Genomic DNA, 18,178 nt, shown 5'->3' with positions numbered 1-18,178 from the left:
GGTCAATTTGACCCAACATTGGGTTGTTTTGTAACAAAAACAACCCATAGTTGGGTCAAATAGACTTGAGTAGCAGGTCAGTCCAATTTTTGACCAAACTTGGGTTATTTTTTACCCAAAAGTTTTAAGAGTGCGTTCTTATAACTAAATTAATGACAAATAATAATAAAAAATTAGTGCAGTACAGCCAACAAGAGGTTAGAACGTCTGCCTCAGTCAAAAGGTGTGAATCTTGGCTCAGGAGTTGGCATGTTATGCTTGTGAGGATTTACTCCAGATAGTTTTAAATTAAAAAAAAAATTCTCACAGGAAATCATGCAGTGAGTAATTAACAAGTTCTGGGCTCAAAATATCCCCATTAAATAACCTTTATTAACTGCACAGGGCTATACAAGTGATTTATTGTTTTCAGTGGATTTTTGCTAATGCTAAATATAATCAATAGTTAAGTTAAGCAGTCATGAAGCACAAGTCCTACACAAGTCAGAGTTGTCACTGGTGTGCTTCTCAAGAAACGTTTTTATTGTTGGGGAAGGTTGGGTGGCAGAAGGGGAGGAAAATAAAAGTCATTGGGTTTGTTTTGGGACAGGAAGTATGTTTGCCTGCGGGAGCTGAGGTCAAGGAAAGTGAGCAGTTGCTGCCTCACTCAGATGCAGTGACCTCACCCAGGCACAAGCTCACTGATGCAAAGATTGGGTAAAACTTTTTGTCAAAATGGAGATCGTGATTGTATTGATTTAATTACCACAAACGTTATTCAATGACTGCCGTAAACTCAGATATTTGTGCATTTCAGTATATTTGTATTAAAACAAAGACGAGTCGTAACAACAAGATGCACCAACAGAACAGTGAGGCACCAAACAACACAATTTCTTACATTAAATTCTTACAGTGTGAGAGTTTTTGGCAACAACATAAATAGGCATTCTTTTAAGAATTGCTAGTTTTATACAACAAAAAGTAGCATTTGGCATATTTTGACAAATTTGGAATTAGATGTTTAAATGAAATGTTAGCATGAGCTAATAAACAACTTGTCTTAAGTCAATGGTTCCATCTGTGTTTTTAAAAAAATGGAAGCTATCAAAGCAAGTGTGGCTTGTACATGGTAAACTTGGCACTCTGTCTTTAAAAGCTTCTTCTCTGTATTCAACCAAACCTTCATACAGTTTATTGATACAACGCCAGCTGTGTGCATGAACCAACCCTACTAAATGTTGATTCCTTCAAATAACCATTTATACACATATTACATAGCCCCATAGTCTCATGCACTTGTTTAGTTTCCTTGTGGTAATTGCACACAGACTTAGGTTGCCCACCTATTGAAATCTAATCACCAGTGGGAAAATGAAAATCCAACTGATCCTTTCAGACTTCTTCTTCTCTCAAACTTACCCACCCTGAACTACCCTCCTAATCAGCGTGGTGCGGTGAAGGCCCCTTGAGCCGCATTGGCAGCGACGTTGACAGTAGCTTGGCGGACAGCCTGATTGGACATGACGCCAGTGGCAAACTCAGCCTGGGCCTTTTGAAAACTGGCATCGGTCTGCCTGTAAAGAGCATGGACCTGAACAAGGAAATACGATATGTTATTAGCTACATTTTCTTGGACAGCAACAACCGATTTCTTTATTTCTTATTGATTGATGATTTTCATTGAAGTGGAAGTCAACCATAAACATTTATTGACAGTAATATGTTATATGTGACCTCACTAGTCTAAACATGACATTCTGATTAATATTACATTTGTGGAATATGAGTTATGCAGCAAAATCCAGCCATTTTTAACCATCTCAGGGAGATGACTGAAGATGACATCACAGATGCTCAGGGCTCAGGCAACGACCAATCACAGCTCACCTGTTTTTTTGAAGCGGAGTTGTGATTGGTTGTTACCTGAGACCTGAGCAACATTGATGTAATCTTCAGACAACAGCAAGTGGCAAAATGGCCGCCCACTGAGTTGGATAAAAACAGCCCGATTTTGCTGCTTTACTCGTATTCCACTAACGCAATATCAACCAGAACATTATTGTCAAAAAATAATTGGGGTTGACTTCACCTTTAAAGCATGTTTATTGAAAACATTTTCAGACTTTAGTTTGATTTATCTTAGACAACACCAAAAAAATACCAGGAATCTTAAACTTTCAGATTTCTTTGTTTTAATAATGTCAAACAAAAACAAAAGGTAACCAGGGTCACCAGTATATCTTATAAAGTTAACAATGTGCACATTGTGTACGTGAAGAAGGGAAAATGCTGTTTCATTTTTCAGCCACAGGTGGCAGTAGCGATTCAAATTTCAATTTCCTGCGTTCAGTAGCTTTAAGCGCTTACTAATATTTGACACCGGGTTTTGAGGAAGAGACAAGTAGGATCATTTTATACTGAGTTATCAAGAGGCTGGAAGCAGGTTCTAAATGACCGGCTGCGGTGTGCACCGTGCTCCCCAGGGTTAGGTTTTTGAAAAGGGGTTAGGGTTATTTAATGCTGACAGCACATAACATGAGATGTTTTTAAGTGCACCTTAGTTTCATGTAATTAATTAGTTGCTGAGAAACATAATATTTCTATAAAATCGCTAGTTTTGTAATGTGTTACTCCCAACACTGCCAACAAAGCACAAATAGTGTTGTTTGGCCACATAATGCAAGTGATCTGAAGGCAGACACTCAGTGATTCAATCGCCAATGAGACATGCTGCAATAATATGTGGAAAGATTTCTCTATTTAAAAAGTGACAGTGACTGGAAAATGATTTGTCGGTTCTGTCTCTCCATTAGTTTTGCTGCACATGCCCGCAAGGTAGCTTATCGTGCTGCCTCCGTTTGTTCCCTCGGTTTCAAGATATTGACAAAATTAATGTACTCAAGAAATTTACAATCTTAGCTCCGACGGTGTATACATTTTTTTTTAGACGTCAGGTGCAATATTCCCCCCCCCCAAAAAAGTGGCATATTTGAGAGAGAAAAAACTAATGAGAAATACACGTAGCGTAGCTATACTCTAATGTGAGGATTTGTTGGTGGTTAATGGGTCACTGTTTATAAAATGAAAAGGCAGGATGGAGATGGATTCATTCCTAATTTAAACTTTACTCGTCATACACGGCAGCTAGAGCAACAACACTTCCTGGTCCCCTATCAACTGACTAAACACTAACCAATCAGAAGCAAGCATACTTGAGATAAATGCAAATGAATGCCAGAGTGAAGCAGATTTGACACATCAACTTAGCTACTTGTACAAAAAATACCAAAATGTATGAATGTGTAAATAATAATTCTGGAAACAAATGTACACGTAAATATTTATTTTAACAAATTAACTTGATCCTCAGGATCAAAGCCATTACTATCTCCTTATTTGAAAACCCGACAGAAAAGTATTGGCACAAACATCCGAGTAGTAGGTTACGTGTATTTCTCGTAAGTTTCTGAGTTTTTTTCTCGCAAATCTGCCCCTTTATAAACTAACAAATTTACGAGTTTTTTCTTCGTCAAATTTGCCATTTTATATAGTGGCAAATTTGTGAGTTTTTTTCTCTCTGAATATTGCCCCCGCCGCCTAAAAAAAAATATATTTATAAGTGGCCCTAATACGCCGTTGTAAGTTAGACCTTTGCAATGGTATTGTGTTTTTTTTTTGTGTGCCTGTAAACTCCATTAGGGCAGTTAAACAAAGCACAAAATGCACCTGCCGTTTTTAAAAAATGCCTGCAAGCTTCAAAGACTACAGTTACACTTTCAACACTAATCACTCGCATTCAAAATTGCAGTGATGGCTACTTTCTTTGGTAGCCATTTTTTTTCTTGCTTATTAAGTTACGACTGTATAACTATTGAAAGGTGCAAGCGGCAATGAACGAGCCCTCACACCCCCTTTTTCATAGAAAATCCTCAAAAAGATGATGCAACTTAAGCAAAAATGTATATATGTATAAATATGTACAGTATATTCTTCAATAGCTACCTTCTTCAGCATGAGCACCCCAATGGCGGCCTGGGCAGTGAAGAGGATGGCGTTTATCATCGTGATTACACCGACAGCGACATTTTGTTTGAGAGCAGTCATGCTCACGATCCATCCACTGAGACAACGTTGAGAAGACAGAAGATTTACTTTTTGGGGTTAAAATTAAGATGAACATTTTTATATTACAAACTTTTAAAAAATTAACTCATTCACTCCCAGTAATTTTCACTGAAGCAACCCTCTTCGCTCCCGGCTGTTTTACTGAATTTTGACAGATTTTGCAAGGCCCACAGAATATTGTGTTCCATTGCTATAAAAACATGGAACCTACCAAAAGAAAGATTAGTCTCTTCTTTCATCAGGAAAAGAAAAGTCTATTTGTATCCGTTTCTGTTTTGCAGCAATTAGAATTAGAATATAGCTAAGTTTCATCATTATTCACAAACCTGTTTAAAACAGTAGGGAAAAGAGCTTTTTGCAACATAGCCTAGGTTGATCCCTTATACTCTGCTGCCGCCTGCTGGCTGTTTTTGTAATACTACCATTTCTTTAAGTGACTTTTTCAGGTCAGAGGCTGCATCAAAGCCTCTTCTGTATGCTCTAGCATAAAAAAAATAAAATTTAAATAAAAAATTATAAATACATATGTTTTTGGGACATGGTAATATTTAAAATAGAATGTATTTATACGTTTTGGGGAGCAAATGAGTTAAGGACAGTCATTAACCATACTGCTCAGAACCATTACCTGAACCCCCATCCAGGGATGCCAATGGTCATGATGACATAAACAACCACTTGGGCAAAAAAAACAAAGAAGAAAACAAAGAAGTTGAAGGAGCTGTCACTCCTAGAGGGAACACAGAAAGTAAATGTTTTAGAAGCAACAAATATTTGTTAACTTGCAGTAACTATTGCAGGAGTGTAAAACCACAACATTGCTTGCTTTCATGGTGCAAATTATTAACCGAGTTCGATTATCTCATGAGTGACAACGACGTTACACGGCCCTTCAAAGAGGTTAAAAATCTACAAACATTTCAACAATTTGTTATAATCCATAACCAAAACGAAACATTCCCCAAATAAGCACCTGAAGGCTTTGTACGCAGGCCGATACCAGCAGACGAAGGAGCATGGTGTGAAGAGAAGCGCCCAGAGAATGGCAAGACCAAGACCAACACCGACTGTATGGTCGATGCAGAACATGGCCAGTGAGGAGACAAGATTGAAGAGCAAAGTTCCAGTGCCAACTGCATATCAACAACAGCAACAAAGAGAAGAAATGACCAGACGCACAAAAATATTGGTCAGAAAATTTGCAAATTTTGAGCAAGTTTTTTGCAAAAAGATTTTGCTGGCTTGCTGCCACATTCATTAGTATCAAGTAGCGGGTTTACTGTTTTACATTGCACTACCTTCTTTTTTCATAAGTGAGGCATTTTACTCGCTAGCAGACTTACCAATTGTGTTACCACTAAAACATCAGAAACTCACATAACCAAAAGTAGTACATGATGGTGACGGTTCGCTGGAAGCGCTGGCTAATCTCCACATTGATGTCCTGATAGAAGCAAGGGCCAACAGGACAGAACGAAGGCAGAGGAGGCCAGTTATTCTGACGAGCTAAAGCGGAGCACAAAAATGGAACCAACGGTTATTTCCTAAATGAAAGTTTCCTTGGGACGATGGCAAGTTTCAGATTTCAGAACAGTTTCACACAGACTTGCTTTTCAATTTCACAAGTCCATGTTCAGACTATACTGTGTATGGACTGTATATTAATATTTGGAAGCAGACACATTATCTTCATCGTTACTGGATTGTATCAATGGCGGACCAAAATTGCCAAAATTATAAATAAATAAATAAATAAATAAATAAAAGTGAACATAAAAAATATAATTCAAAAATTAAACACAAAAACAAAAATAAATATAAAAATACATGTGGAAATAAATACAAATATAGTTTTGGTCCTCCATATACAGTGCTGCGCAAAAGTTTGTGAACCCGGCACGGATGGTCAGATTTTTGGTAAAAAATAAATAAATAAAATAGCCAGGGTGGGGAACCCAGGTCCAGAAGAATAAACCCTGAAACAGTTTGACTTTAGCCACAGGTGCTTCTACTCCACAGGTGCTGAAAATAACCTTATAAAATGTTTAGTTATACCCCAATCTACAATGCTGACATTGAAAATAATGGACTTGAACAAAAATAATGATAATATTGTCATTCATTATTTCACAAAAGTTATTGATTTAAGAAAAACTCAGATTTCAAGGGTGCAAACGTATGTGAACCTATTCAGCAAAACGCAGCCAATGAGTAGTTGGATAAGATCTCTAGCATAAACTGCCTGCTTCAGGTATTGGTTGTATTGCTGGAATGCTTTGGATCATCATCATGTTGCATGATTCATCTTCTGCCAACCTTTAACTTCACAAAGGACGGCTTCAGGTTATGTTCCATCATTTTACAATATTTCTCAGAATTCATGAAACATTTTCACTACCCTGCTTCACCCTAGGGTAAATGGTTCTTTTGCTGGTATGCAGTGTTGACTTTTCACCAAACCGTTTTAGTTGTGAGCAAACAGTTCAATTTTGGACTCATCTGTCCACAGAAGGGACTTCCAAAAAGCTTCAGGTTTGTCCAGGTACTCTCTGGCAAAGTTGAGATGGGCAGCTTTGATCTTTTTGGTGGGCAGAGGCTTCTACCTAGCAAGCCTTCCATGAAAGCCTTGTCGATTGACACGTGTCCCAGATGCAGCAAAAGAGACGCAAATCCTTTGATGTGATGTTCGAGTTAGCTTTTTACCTGAATTATAATTTTTCTTGTGGTACTTGCTGATATTTTTAGAAGGTCGTCACCTTTTAGGCAGGGTTGTAGTAATTTTCAGTGCTCTCCAGTTGTAGATGATCTGCCTCACAGTGGAATGATGAAGCTCAATTTTTTTTTAGATGACGTTATAGCTTTCCCGAGTGCTGTCACTACCCACTCTCTGAGGTCCTCTTGAGATTTCCTCTCAGCCTGACTGTGACCTGTATGGGTTTACCTGGGTAGGACTAGAGTGACGTGGTTTTGTCTCTGTTTCAACCAGTGATGCACAATTTCTTCACTAAACCTCTCTCATTTCATTGGTCCATTTAAGTGGTTAATGTAGGTACTAATTTGTCCTACCTGATCCTACTTGACTGCTTGTTTTAAGCAATTCAGCCCAGGGTTCACTTACCTTTGCACCTACATGAATGACCAAAAACTTTTTAATTTAGTCTTGACTAAATAATTGATTTAAAAAAACAAAAAAAAGAACAATACATTGAATTGATAAGCTTACATCTGTTATTTCATATAAAATATAATGGTCCATATTGAACAACAAAATCAGGTTGAAAATCCAAATTGCTCAAGAGGTCACAAACTTGAGCAGGACTGTATATCCTTACAACATCAATAAATAAATCTCATACTTCATTAGGTGTGTGAAACCCCCCTTGAACCCCTCACTATCTTACAGGCTCCAGGCCCCAAGCTGTGCGACTGCAGCTCCCGCTCTCTCCTCTCCAGCTCCTGGGCTTTCCTCTCGAGTTCCTCTTGCTTTTTCATCAGCTCTGTCGTGGTAGCATTTACCGCAGTCTGACAAATAAAACACACAAAAAATATATAATCCAAATATTTTTTACCTCATTCACTCAGCCATTTTCACTGAAGCAGCCCCCTTTGCTCCCGGCTGTTTTACTGGTTTTGACAGATTTTGCAAGGCCCACAGAATATTGTGTTCTATTGCTATAAAAACATGGAACCTACCTAAAAACAGATTAGTCTCTTCTTTCATTAGGAAAAAAAAAGTATATTTCTATCTGTTTCCGTTTTGCAGAAATTAGCATTAGAATATAGCTCAATTTCACCACTATTCACAAATCTGTTTAAACAGTGAAGAAAATAGCTTTTTGCAACATGGCCCTGGTTGATCTCTTATACTCTGCAGCCACCTGCTGGCCGTTTTTGTAGTAACTACTATTGCTTCAAGCATTCTCTTCAGCTCCGAGGCTGCATCAAAGCCATCTGTATGCTCTAGCATAAAAAAACATTTTAAAAAACATTAAAAACTTTTAAATACATCTTTGGGATCATGGTAATATTTAAAATAGAACGTATTTATACGCTTTGGGGAGCAAATTAGTTAAAAATGCTTTTTTATGTTGTTTTTGTGAAGCTCACAAGAGGTGAGTGTCAATTCTACCTGGTTGTTAAGGGAGTTGTAGGAGCCATAGTTGCGAGGCTCTGTGGGTGTTGTCCGGCTGGGTGGGGTCTGTGCCGGTACAGATGGAGCAGAGGGAGCAGAGGGAGAGGTGGCTTCATATGGAGGCGGAGGCTAAAACACAAAAAGGTCAAGCAAGAAGTCATACTCTCTGCTTATTCAAATGTGGCACAGGGTTGTTTGAGCATTCTGACGGTCAATCCCTTCAAAACATTGTCATGAAATTTGACAATAAGAACGTTCACGTCTTGCTATAATGAGGAAGATATCCGTCCTCTTAAACCTAGCAATAGTATCTCGATACACGTGGAATGAAACAATTAACCAATAAATCATACCATTTCAAATAGCTGGCATTAGTTTCAAACTAATTTTTGTTATGTTGTGTATCAAGTTTATTTTGTATTGTTAAAAATGTATCAAACAATAACAGAAGGGTGTGTGTTTTCATAACGCCAACAGAGCAGTTAAGATTTTAACCTCTGCAATAAATGTCTGCCTGTTTCCTGTCTGTTCCAGTGTTTGCTCATTCCATCACCTGACGGGAAACAAGCAGAGACCCCAACAGTTTCTAAGCAACACGCTTAAAAAGGAATGCAAAAGGGTAATATGGTATATATGCATCATTTTCAGAAATAAAAATGCACAGGTAGGTCTTATGACTTCTCTCTGTTTGTACAACTACATATCAATGGGAAAGGTCTGAAAAATTAGCAGGGGCAGAGGGGATAAATCTTGGCCAGTCTAATGATGCACCTACTGCTTCTATTCAGTGCCAGATAGGTACCCTAATTACTGCAGCCAGAGCAAATTACCAGATTATGTTGTGTTTACAATGTTGACAATCCACATTCCTTATCTAAGAGATAAGGTTCGCATATACTCACAGAGACCAATCAATGGACAATCTAATGAGATACATTACAAGAGCTGAATCAATAACTCCGTCTTAACATAGAAAATAAATGATTATTTTTGGCACTATCAAAACAATAATAATTTACTGTACAAAGCAATTATTGTATTGTAGTAGAGTGTACACTGAATTGTACTAGTGTTTTCTAATGTGCTGTATCTTTTTTTAACCTTATTCAAAGGAGGGGGATTTAAGAGATATCCATCATTGCCAACTATAATGACAATAGTAAACATGACATTCGATTGCGCAAGTCTACCAAATGTGGCGATTGGTGAGCGTACTTTATGTACTGTACTATGTAAAAGGGCCTCTAGTAAATGGTAGGACAGATATACGTAGTTTAAAGTATTTCGCACACAAAAAATTTAATAATTTATACTATACTTTATGTCCATGTACAAGCCCTGGGCTTGTACATGGACATAAAGAAAGAAGAAGAAGAAAGAAGCCATCAAATTTTGGTGATGATCTTTCTCGATAAAAGGAGAGAGATACATACCCAAGACACGCTTAGGATCGCCCTCTCATTTGAATAACATTTCGACCTGACAACAGCGTCTGCAGCATGAAATAAATAAATGTGAAAGCAGTGTTTTTATTTATTGATTGATATTTAATTATATGAATATATTTATTTTTGTATTTATTTCGACATACATTTTTATATTTTGAATCTCATTTTTAATTTTTTTATTTAAGAATGTATTGTTTTTAATTATATTTGTATTTTTTGTACTTATTTTTATTATTATATTTTTATATCAGTTTTTTTTTTAATTTTCACTTGTATTCATTTATTTAGCCATTTATTTATTTTTAATTTTGGCTGTTTTGGTCCTCCATACAACAATGCCTTCCATCTCAGCAGCCAAACCTGAACTTGCACTCTCAGATGAATCCACCAAAGATAAGAAATCTCCAGCAACAATTTCTCCGATGTCACCAATTCTACTTCCTCCTCCTCTCTCTACCTATGCACAGTGTTAAGTACACAGTACAGTACTTATTGTGGTGCTTGTTAACATAATTCCCCAATGGAACTAAAAGTTGAGGGGGGGTGTTCAGGTGTTTTTTGCGTGACAGACTACTGGTTGACAGTATTTTTTAATGACTTCCAAATGCAATTAAAGACTGAAATTTTATTTACAAAAAAAATTGCGTACAAATTGCCTCTCAGAACTCATTGTGTTCATATCTTGGGGACCTGCTGTATTCAACTTTGTTATATTAGCTTAGCTTTAGCTGGAAGCTTCAATATGCTAAATATTAAGCTAATATGATGCATCATACCTCAACTGTGCCCTCAAATGGGTTGTACAGGTCCAAAGTGGCATAGCCGGTGTTGCTGCTGTGTTGGGTCACTGCTGGATCCTGACAACAAAAAATACTTAATTAGAACATTAACCGAATCTCTGTCCTATGATGTCTTTGTGAGTTTATTGCTAACAGAAGCTACAAGTGGGCCAAAGCTTGAAGAGGACACACAGTCTAGAAAATAAACCACATGGTGTCACATGATGAGCGACAACACGCCAGCTATTACTTGCCACCCACTTTAGTGACAAGTTTTTATTAATAACACAGTTACATGAGCTTTTTAACATCACATCACTCACCTGGAAAGGGTTGTGGTCGTCCATTGGCTCAGGAAAGCTGGTGTATTTCGACATAACAATAAGAAAATAATATACCTCACGTCAAGTGTCAACACCACTTGCTGCGAATGTAAACGTCACTGTAGATAGAGGAATGCAGTTAGCGTCTTTGAAAGGAAAAACACAGGCCTAGCCTTCCATTCGCATCGCAATTTCAACGAAACGCCACACACGCACACACAGAAGCTTTGGGTGTATTTCTTTTTCGGGCAGCGGATCGTATCCGTTAGATATCTGTACAAGACAACAGAAACCAGTGAGCAGGAAGTATGAGCCAAAGTCATGGTCATGTGACCACTGCGGCGGAAAAAAAGACGGACAGATCGAAGGGGCGTGGCCACATCTCCCTGTGATCCGTAAAATTTTTGTTTTATCACATATTTTACATAATAAATTGTGTCTCAACATTCACGCAGCTCTGTAATCTTTTTTTAAATTCTTTAACAGTCTGTCAAAATGTGTTAATACAGTACAAAGATACTTAAATAAACAAAATACATAAACAAAAATAACAATAAATCACCAAAAACAAAACGAAAACAGGGAAAAAAAGCATGACATGAATTTAATTTGATCTATTTGTATCAGGGACAGTACATATTAACAAACATTTCAGTAAATATACCATAATTAGCTAAAACGGTCGACAGATAGTAAATGTTACCCTAGTAAAATAAAAAATAAAATGCACAACAATAACAATACAATAACAATTTCGTGTAAAAATTCACGAAAATACTATTAAAATGTTGAAATTACATTTTCATAACAAAAGCAATACATTCACTAAAATGTACATTAAAACCAACCAGGGATAAACAAATACAGGAAGCATTAGTGTTGACATTTCTGATTATCAATTAACCATCTTTTTTTCTTTTTTTTAGTTCGAACTTGTAATGTGTTTAGGTTTCTGATGTGAACAGGAATGAGATTCCACTCGGTAGCAGCTCGGACAGAGAAAGCAGTTTGACCAAAAGCACTTTTCCTAATCAAATCAAAATTTAATAAATTGAAGTTATTAATGTGGGAGCAGAATTTTAAAGTGCTTTCTTGTTTTTAGCAGCAGATGTTGAAAAAAAAAAATACAGATCGAATTATTTCATTAATTTACATTTGAGAATACAGAAATTTGTAATAAATATACGATTAATTAAATAGTAAAGTGGATCCCCAGTGTCGCGAATAGTGAAAATCTGCATATAATTTACACCCATTGAAATTAAATGCATTTTTTTTTAACCCAGAGATTTTTTCCCCCCTAAAAAATGCTAATAAACCGAGTCTGCGATTTTCACAAAAACAAAAAAACAGGGGAAAATAATTTTTCTTCATTGTATAACTAACGTAAGTTTGTTCTTGACCAGTTAGCACAGCAGCTAACACAACAAGTAGCTGTAGGCTACTCGTGAGCAAAAAATAACATTAGCATTGATTTGCCAACGTGTTACTTTGTGTGGCTGTATTTTATGGTATTTATTTAATGTCTATTTTTATACATGCAGTCCTGGCATCCTCGGTTTCTTAATAGGGATCTCTGAAAGGCACTACACGTGTAGTAACATGTTTAAAGACAGAGGCATTATTGTCAGTGACATAATAGCTCTTAATAATTCCAGGTGGTACGTAAGATTTTGAAATATATTTAAGAAGTATATGTAAATATTTCTAAAACATCTATATATAAGTTCATAAAATGAAGTCAGTAGGCTATTCAATTTCAGTGTCCTAAAAATCCAGTATCTCCCCCATACCAGAATGGTTAGACAGCACTTGTCATATGTCACCTAGAATCACCTGTCAATCACTTGAAAAACTTTATTTAAAGGTCAATTAATTATTTCTTTTTGAGAACGGAGCTTTAGTATGATCCCAAAAGATGACACATTATGTTGACAATAATTTCTGTGTGCGCAAATCTTTATTTATTTATTAATTATATATTTTTATTTCCAAATAGTTCAAGAGACCACATAAATACAAATAAAGTTTCGAAGTTTAATAAATCAGACAACGATGGCACAGCACTCTGTTTACTTCTTTTTTTTTTCTTCAATCAGAAATGCGTTGCGCAGGTTAGGGGGTCATTGGCTGAAAAAAATATTTCACACGGGGTACATCACTTTAAAAAAAAAGGTGAACCACTGTTTTAGATTAGAGCAATATATTTTCTTTATTTTGCAGACACATGCACCTTGACTGGTCTTACAGTAGATGTCGCTCTTACGCCCTTTTGGAAGAATATATATTAAACCACTACAGTACATGTATATTCCTTCACTTTCACCAGAAAATGTAATTAACTGCAATCTCTCTTTACAAATCATGGAAATCAGCATAATCAAGGTACAATATTATTTAACAATACATTCCATCTTCATATAAATAGCCTGAAATGGTGTAAAGATTACTTGTTTCCAATATTTTTTGTACTTGGGATGGGCAAGTAACAAAACAGCTTTGAGAAAGAAAATAATAGGCAAACGTGAGTGCTGAATTTTTGCTACAGATCTTGCAGTGGCTCACATTAGATTTTGCAGGTTATTATAGTCCAAAATGCAACATCTTTTATTTAACCAGCGGTTATTGCATAATCATTGTAATCCATGCACTATTCACCTACAAGTCACATGGGGTCACATGGGTGAGGGCAGTCATGTGATGAAGTCACATATGTATCCATCCTGCAGTTACATTCCTCATACTCTTTGATAATGGTATATACCTAGAGAATGTTTTTGTTTGCAACATTCTTGATTTTTTTGTTTTGTTTTGTTTTTTCAAGAACCTTTGGCCTCGCCATGCAAATGCTAAGCAGAAAAAAATATGAGTTGGAGACATTCTCATTGAACACATACAAATATGGACGTTTTTTTTTGTATCTGAAATAAGGCATTGCCTTTCCAAGCAATCTGCAAACAATTTGCAGAAAAGACCCACCCCTACATATTTAAGACGCCAAGGACAAGTGATCTGGATTACTTTACTTTTTGAAGATTGTACGCCTGAAAGGTGATCCAAATTTTCCATGCCAGGAAATGTACTAAATAACACATAGTTTTTCATTTTTAGGCAATCAGATTTAATAATACAAGAAAAACATCCAGGATCCAATACCACCAAAGAAACATTGACTTTATGTAGCTCTTTGAAATGGCAAGTCATGTACTTGATAAGGCTCAAAATGGTTAAGAATTTATTCTTTACTCTAAATAATACAATAACAGACCCAGAGGGCCGATACATTATTATTCAGGTGACTATATTTAATACAATATATACATTTGGTAATTTATATGCCTTTTTCCATGAATTTTTCTCTCAGCTGTTTGAATTAGGAGCAAACTCTACTATTATTATTGGAGGAGACTTTAACACAGTCTTAAATCCATTAATAGATCGTTCTAATAATACAACATGTATAAGGCGATTACAATCTACTAAAGTAATAGGGGAATATATGGATGATTTTGGCCTCGTTGACAGCCGGAGACTTAAAAACCCAAATAAGAAGGAATTTACCTTATTTTCCGCTGTGCACCGGTCTTTTTCAAGAATTGATTTTTTTCTTACAAATAACTCTATTGCTAATAAAACTGTGACAAAAATACATCCTAATATTATTAGCGACCATGCACCAGTCTCACTTTCCCTACAAGTTGATTTTACCTTTAAACCACCCCCGACATGGCGTTTTAACATCTCACTGCCAAACGACGCAGAGTTTGACAAAATTATAAGAAAAGAGTGGGCAGACTTTTTGGAAATAAATGACTCTCCAGACTTATCTCCATCTCTTCTCTGGGAAGCTGGGAAAGCAGTAATTAGAGGTAAAATTATATCATATTCATCTTATAAAAAGAAACAGGATAAAAAAATTAGAAAAAGACTTGGAAGATAAAATTAACAACTGACGGATGAGTACGCAATAAACCCAAATAACCAAATATGGACTGACTTACAAAATACAAAAATACAGTTAGATGATATGCTATCTAAAAAGACAGAGTTTATAATACAACAATTGAGATACAACAACTTTGAATATAATAACAAATCAGGTAAATTTCTTGCAAACCAACTTCAACGCAATCGGGGAAAAATCTCTTATAACGGCTATTAAAGGGACAACTGGTGAATGCACACAATCACCAGAAGAAATTAATCAAATTTTTTATAACTATTATTGCAACCTATACTCAGAAACTAACAAGCCTAACCCTGAGCATATTGAGGCATTCCTCAGTAGCTTAAATATACCTCAGTTAACTACTGAATATAAAGATATGTTAGATGCGCCTACAGTGCTCTAGATAGTATGCCAAATGGCAAAGCACCTGGCCCGGATAGTTATCCGGCTATATTTTTTAAGCACTTCTGTTTTATGCTTGCTCCACTATTCTTAAGAGTAGTAACAGAAATTAAAACTCATGGTTACATACGCCCACACATGAATACAGCAGCAATTAAACTTTTATTAAAGCCAGAAAAAGACCCCACCCTTCCACCAAGTTACCGTCCGATTTCACTAATTAACACTGATATTAAAATGATCACTAAGGCTTTCGCATCTAGACTAGAAACAGTAATCTCGATAATCATTCATAGCGACCAAACAGGCTTTATTAAAGATCGTCACTCTACTAATAATATTAGGAGGCTCTTTAACCTTATTAGCATGTCACAGCGGCATGATAAAAAAGCAGTTATTATATCATTGGATGCAGAAAAAGCTTTCGACAAAGTTAACTGGTCCTTCCTCTTTGCTGTTTTAAATAAATTTGGCTTTGGGAAGTAATTTATTCACTGGGTGTCAATATTATATGATTCTCCTAAAGCTACAGTTACTACTAATGGGATTATATCTCAGAGTTTTACTCTACAGAGAGGCACAATACAGGGATGCCCACTGTCCCCTTTATTATTTGCAATATTTATTGAGCCGCTTGCATTAGCCATACGCCAGGAAAGAAGGATTCAAGGAATTCACTCTAGGGTAACAGAACACAAAATTAATCTATAGGCCGATGATATTTTACTTTATTTAGAAAAGCCTGCTATTTCGTTAGGGGAAGTATTTAACTTAATAACTAAATTCTCACATTTATCAGATTATTCTATTAATTGGACAAAATCAACACTACTACCTATTACAGAAAATTAATGGAACCCTGCAAGCCAGGACCCACACTACTCATTTCCTATAGATAATTTAAAATACTTAGGCATACAAATCTCACCTAAATTAACTGATTTAAACTTTACACCACTTCTGGATAGCATTTATAGTGACTTGGAGCGCTGGAATAATCTTCGTATTTCTCTAATAGGACGAATAGCCACCATTAAAATGAAAGTTTTACCCAAAATAAACTATTTTTTCTCAATGATTCCATTTAAACCTACGGCTAACTGGTTCCAGTTGTTGGACTCGGCCGTTACAAAATTTTACTGGAATAAAAAAAAAGCAAAGATTAGTCTATCTACTCTTCAGAAAAGTAAATCCAAAGGAGGTCTAGAGGCACCAAATTGTATGCACTACTATATAGCTAACCAGCTACAATATATCATTCTATGGGCACAACCCAACAGAGATACTAAGTGTTGGCTGGAACTAGAACAGAAGGATTGTAATAACCTCAGACTTCTAGATTTACGCTTCATTACAACATCGATTACGCGACATAATTGTTTTAAAAACCCAATGATTTCCGCCACCCTGACTGCCTGGTGGAAGGCACTAGAAATTACAAAAGCCCAAGTGGAGCCCTGCGGGCTTTCTCCCCTATGGCATAACCCCAACTTTCAACTTAACAACCAATCATTTTATTTAGGTGTGTGGGAGCAGAAAGGAATTACACATCTCCGCCATAATAATATGTTTATATCATATACATCCTTGCTCCAAAAATACAAAATAAAAAACGGAAATGTTTACATTATCTGCAAGTTATAAGTATGATAAAGAAACTAATTCCAACACTTCGGGGTACGCTCCAACCGCCTGTTTTATCTAAAGATATTACCAAGCTTACTCCGACAACAACAAAAAAGCGCTCAAAAATATATAAGTTACTTTCATATACTGATAAAATGTCTTTACCCATCTCGAAATGGGAGACAGACTTGTCTATAGCTCCGGAATCTGACTTTTGGATTCAAGTTTGTGAAAACGTATTTAAAATGACAAAACACACAAATTTACAACTTATCCAATATAAAATTATTCATAGAACATACATTACTCAATATATGATGAAGAAAATGGGACTCTCAGACTCCGACATTTGTCTCCAGTGTTTACAAAACACTACAGACACTTATTTTCATGCTTTATGGTTATGCACTCCGGTTATGTATTTCTGGACTAAAGTCTAAAAACTTTCCGCGATCTTGGACTGTAGGATACCTTTATCTCCAAACTTGTGTTTGCTAGGTGACCTAACAACAACTGACTTACCACATAAATAATTTCAAGCAAAAAGAAAAAGAAAAAAACAAAAAACAATTGTTGTTAACTGGAAAAATAAACAAACTCTGAATATCGACCAATGGTCTAACCTCCTCATAAATCACATTTTAATGGAAAAAATATCAGCCTCAAATAAAAACCAAATATCAAAATTTATAGAAACATGGTCTACGTATATAGAATATTTTAACCTAAATCTGGTTACTTAATTCTGCCTGTTAGCGAGAGCCACCCCTGGCTGGGCGTGGGCGGCTCTGCCCCTCTATTGACTGCTGGGTAGCAGCTGCGTCTTGGCCGTTCCCTGGGTCTCTTGGGGGGTGCTATGTTGCAGGGCTCTCTCTGGTGTCCGGGGCGGCGCCGTCCCGGCGCGGTCCGTCGCTCCGGGCCCGGCGAAGCAGTTCGGGGCCTCTGGGCCGCCAGGGTGCCCCGTGGTTCACTCTCCCCTCCCTCTTCCTCCCCCTTGCTGCCTCTCCCTCCTCGCCTCTCCCCGTCTGTCCTCCGCCTCTCTGTCCCTTCTCCCTCGTCACCCTTCCTCCTCCTCTCCCCCTCTCTCTGCGGCCCTGCCGCTGCCCCTTGCCCTTCTTGTCGTCTCCTGTCGTTGGGGTGGATGGCTGGGGTGGATGGGGTTCGGGGGGGTCGTAGGGGGAGGGGGGGTGTGTGTGGACCGGTGGGGTGCCTGGCGGGACTGCAGTGCCCCGTCCTGCTGCGTTGGGTTGGGGGCGCGGGCCGTGTTGGGGTGGGGGGCGCTCCTGCTCCTGGGTTTGCTCTCCGGCCGGTGGCCCCTGCGGGGCCTGGGGGTTGTCCCTTGGCGCTTGCTCTGTCCTGGCAGGGGTCAACGGCTCCCCTCTTTGGTGGAGATTTTCATGCATGCCAGGTCC

At 37.3% G+C, this 18,178-nt stretch overlaps 1 protein-coding gene across 1 annotated transcript; it reads right to left on the bottom strand.

Moving 5' to 3' along the window:
* Positions 1-782: 782 nt before the first annotated feature.
* Positions 783-11,135, bottom strand: scamp3 (secretory carrier membrane protein 3). Its single transcript, XM_086063478.1, has 9 exons — positions 10,790-11,135; positions 10,464-10,544; positions 8,237-8,368; positions 7,509-7,629; positions 5,485-5,613; positions 5,081-5,240; positions 4,736-4,837; positions 3,985-4,102; positions 783-1,573 (listed from the first exon to the last, which is right to left on the bottom strand). The coding sequence occupies exons 1-9, from the start codon at positions 10,841-10,843 to the stop codon at positions 1,424-1,426; spliced, it is 1,047 nt and encodes a 348-aa protein (XP_085919604.1). The 5' UTR covers positions 10,844-11,135; the 3' UTR covers positions 783-1,423.
* Positions 11,136-18,178: the final 7,043 nt, after the last annotated feature.

The sequence above is a fragment of the Leptonotus elevatus genome, chromosome 19 (assembly GCF_054856555.1).
Source record: "Leptonotus elevatus isolate MCC_2025b chromosome 19, RoL_Lele_1.0, whole genome shotgun sequence".
Classification (NCBI taxonomy): Eukaryota; Metazoa; Chordata; class Actinopteri; order Syngnathiformes; family Syngnathidae; genus Leptonotus; species Leptonotus elevatus.
Note: the sequence above shows the minus strand (reverse complement) of the source record. Positions and strands in the feature narration are given on the sequence as shown.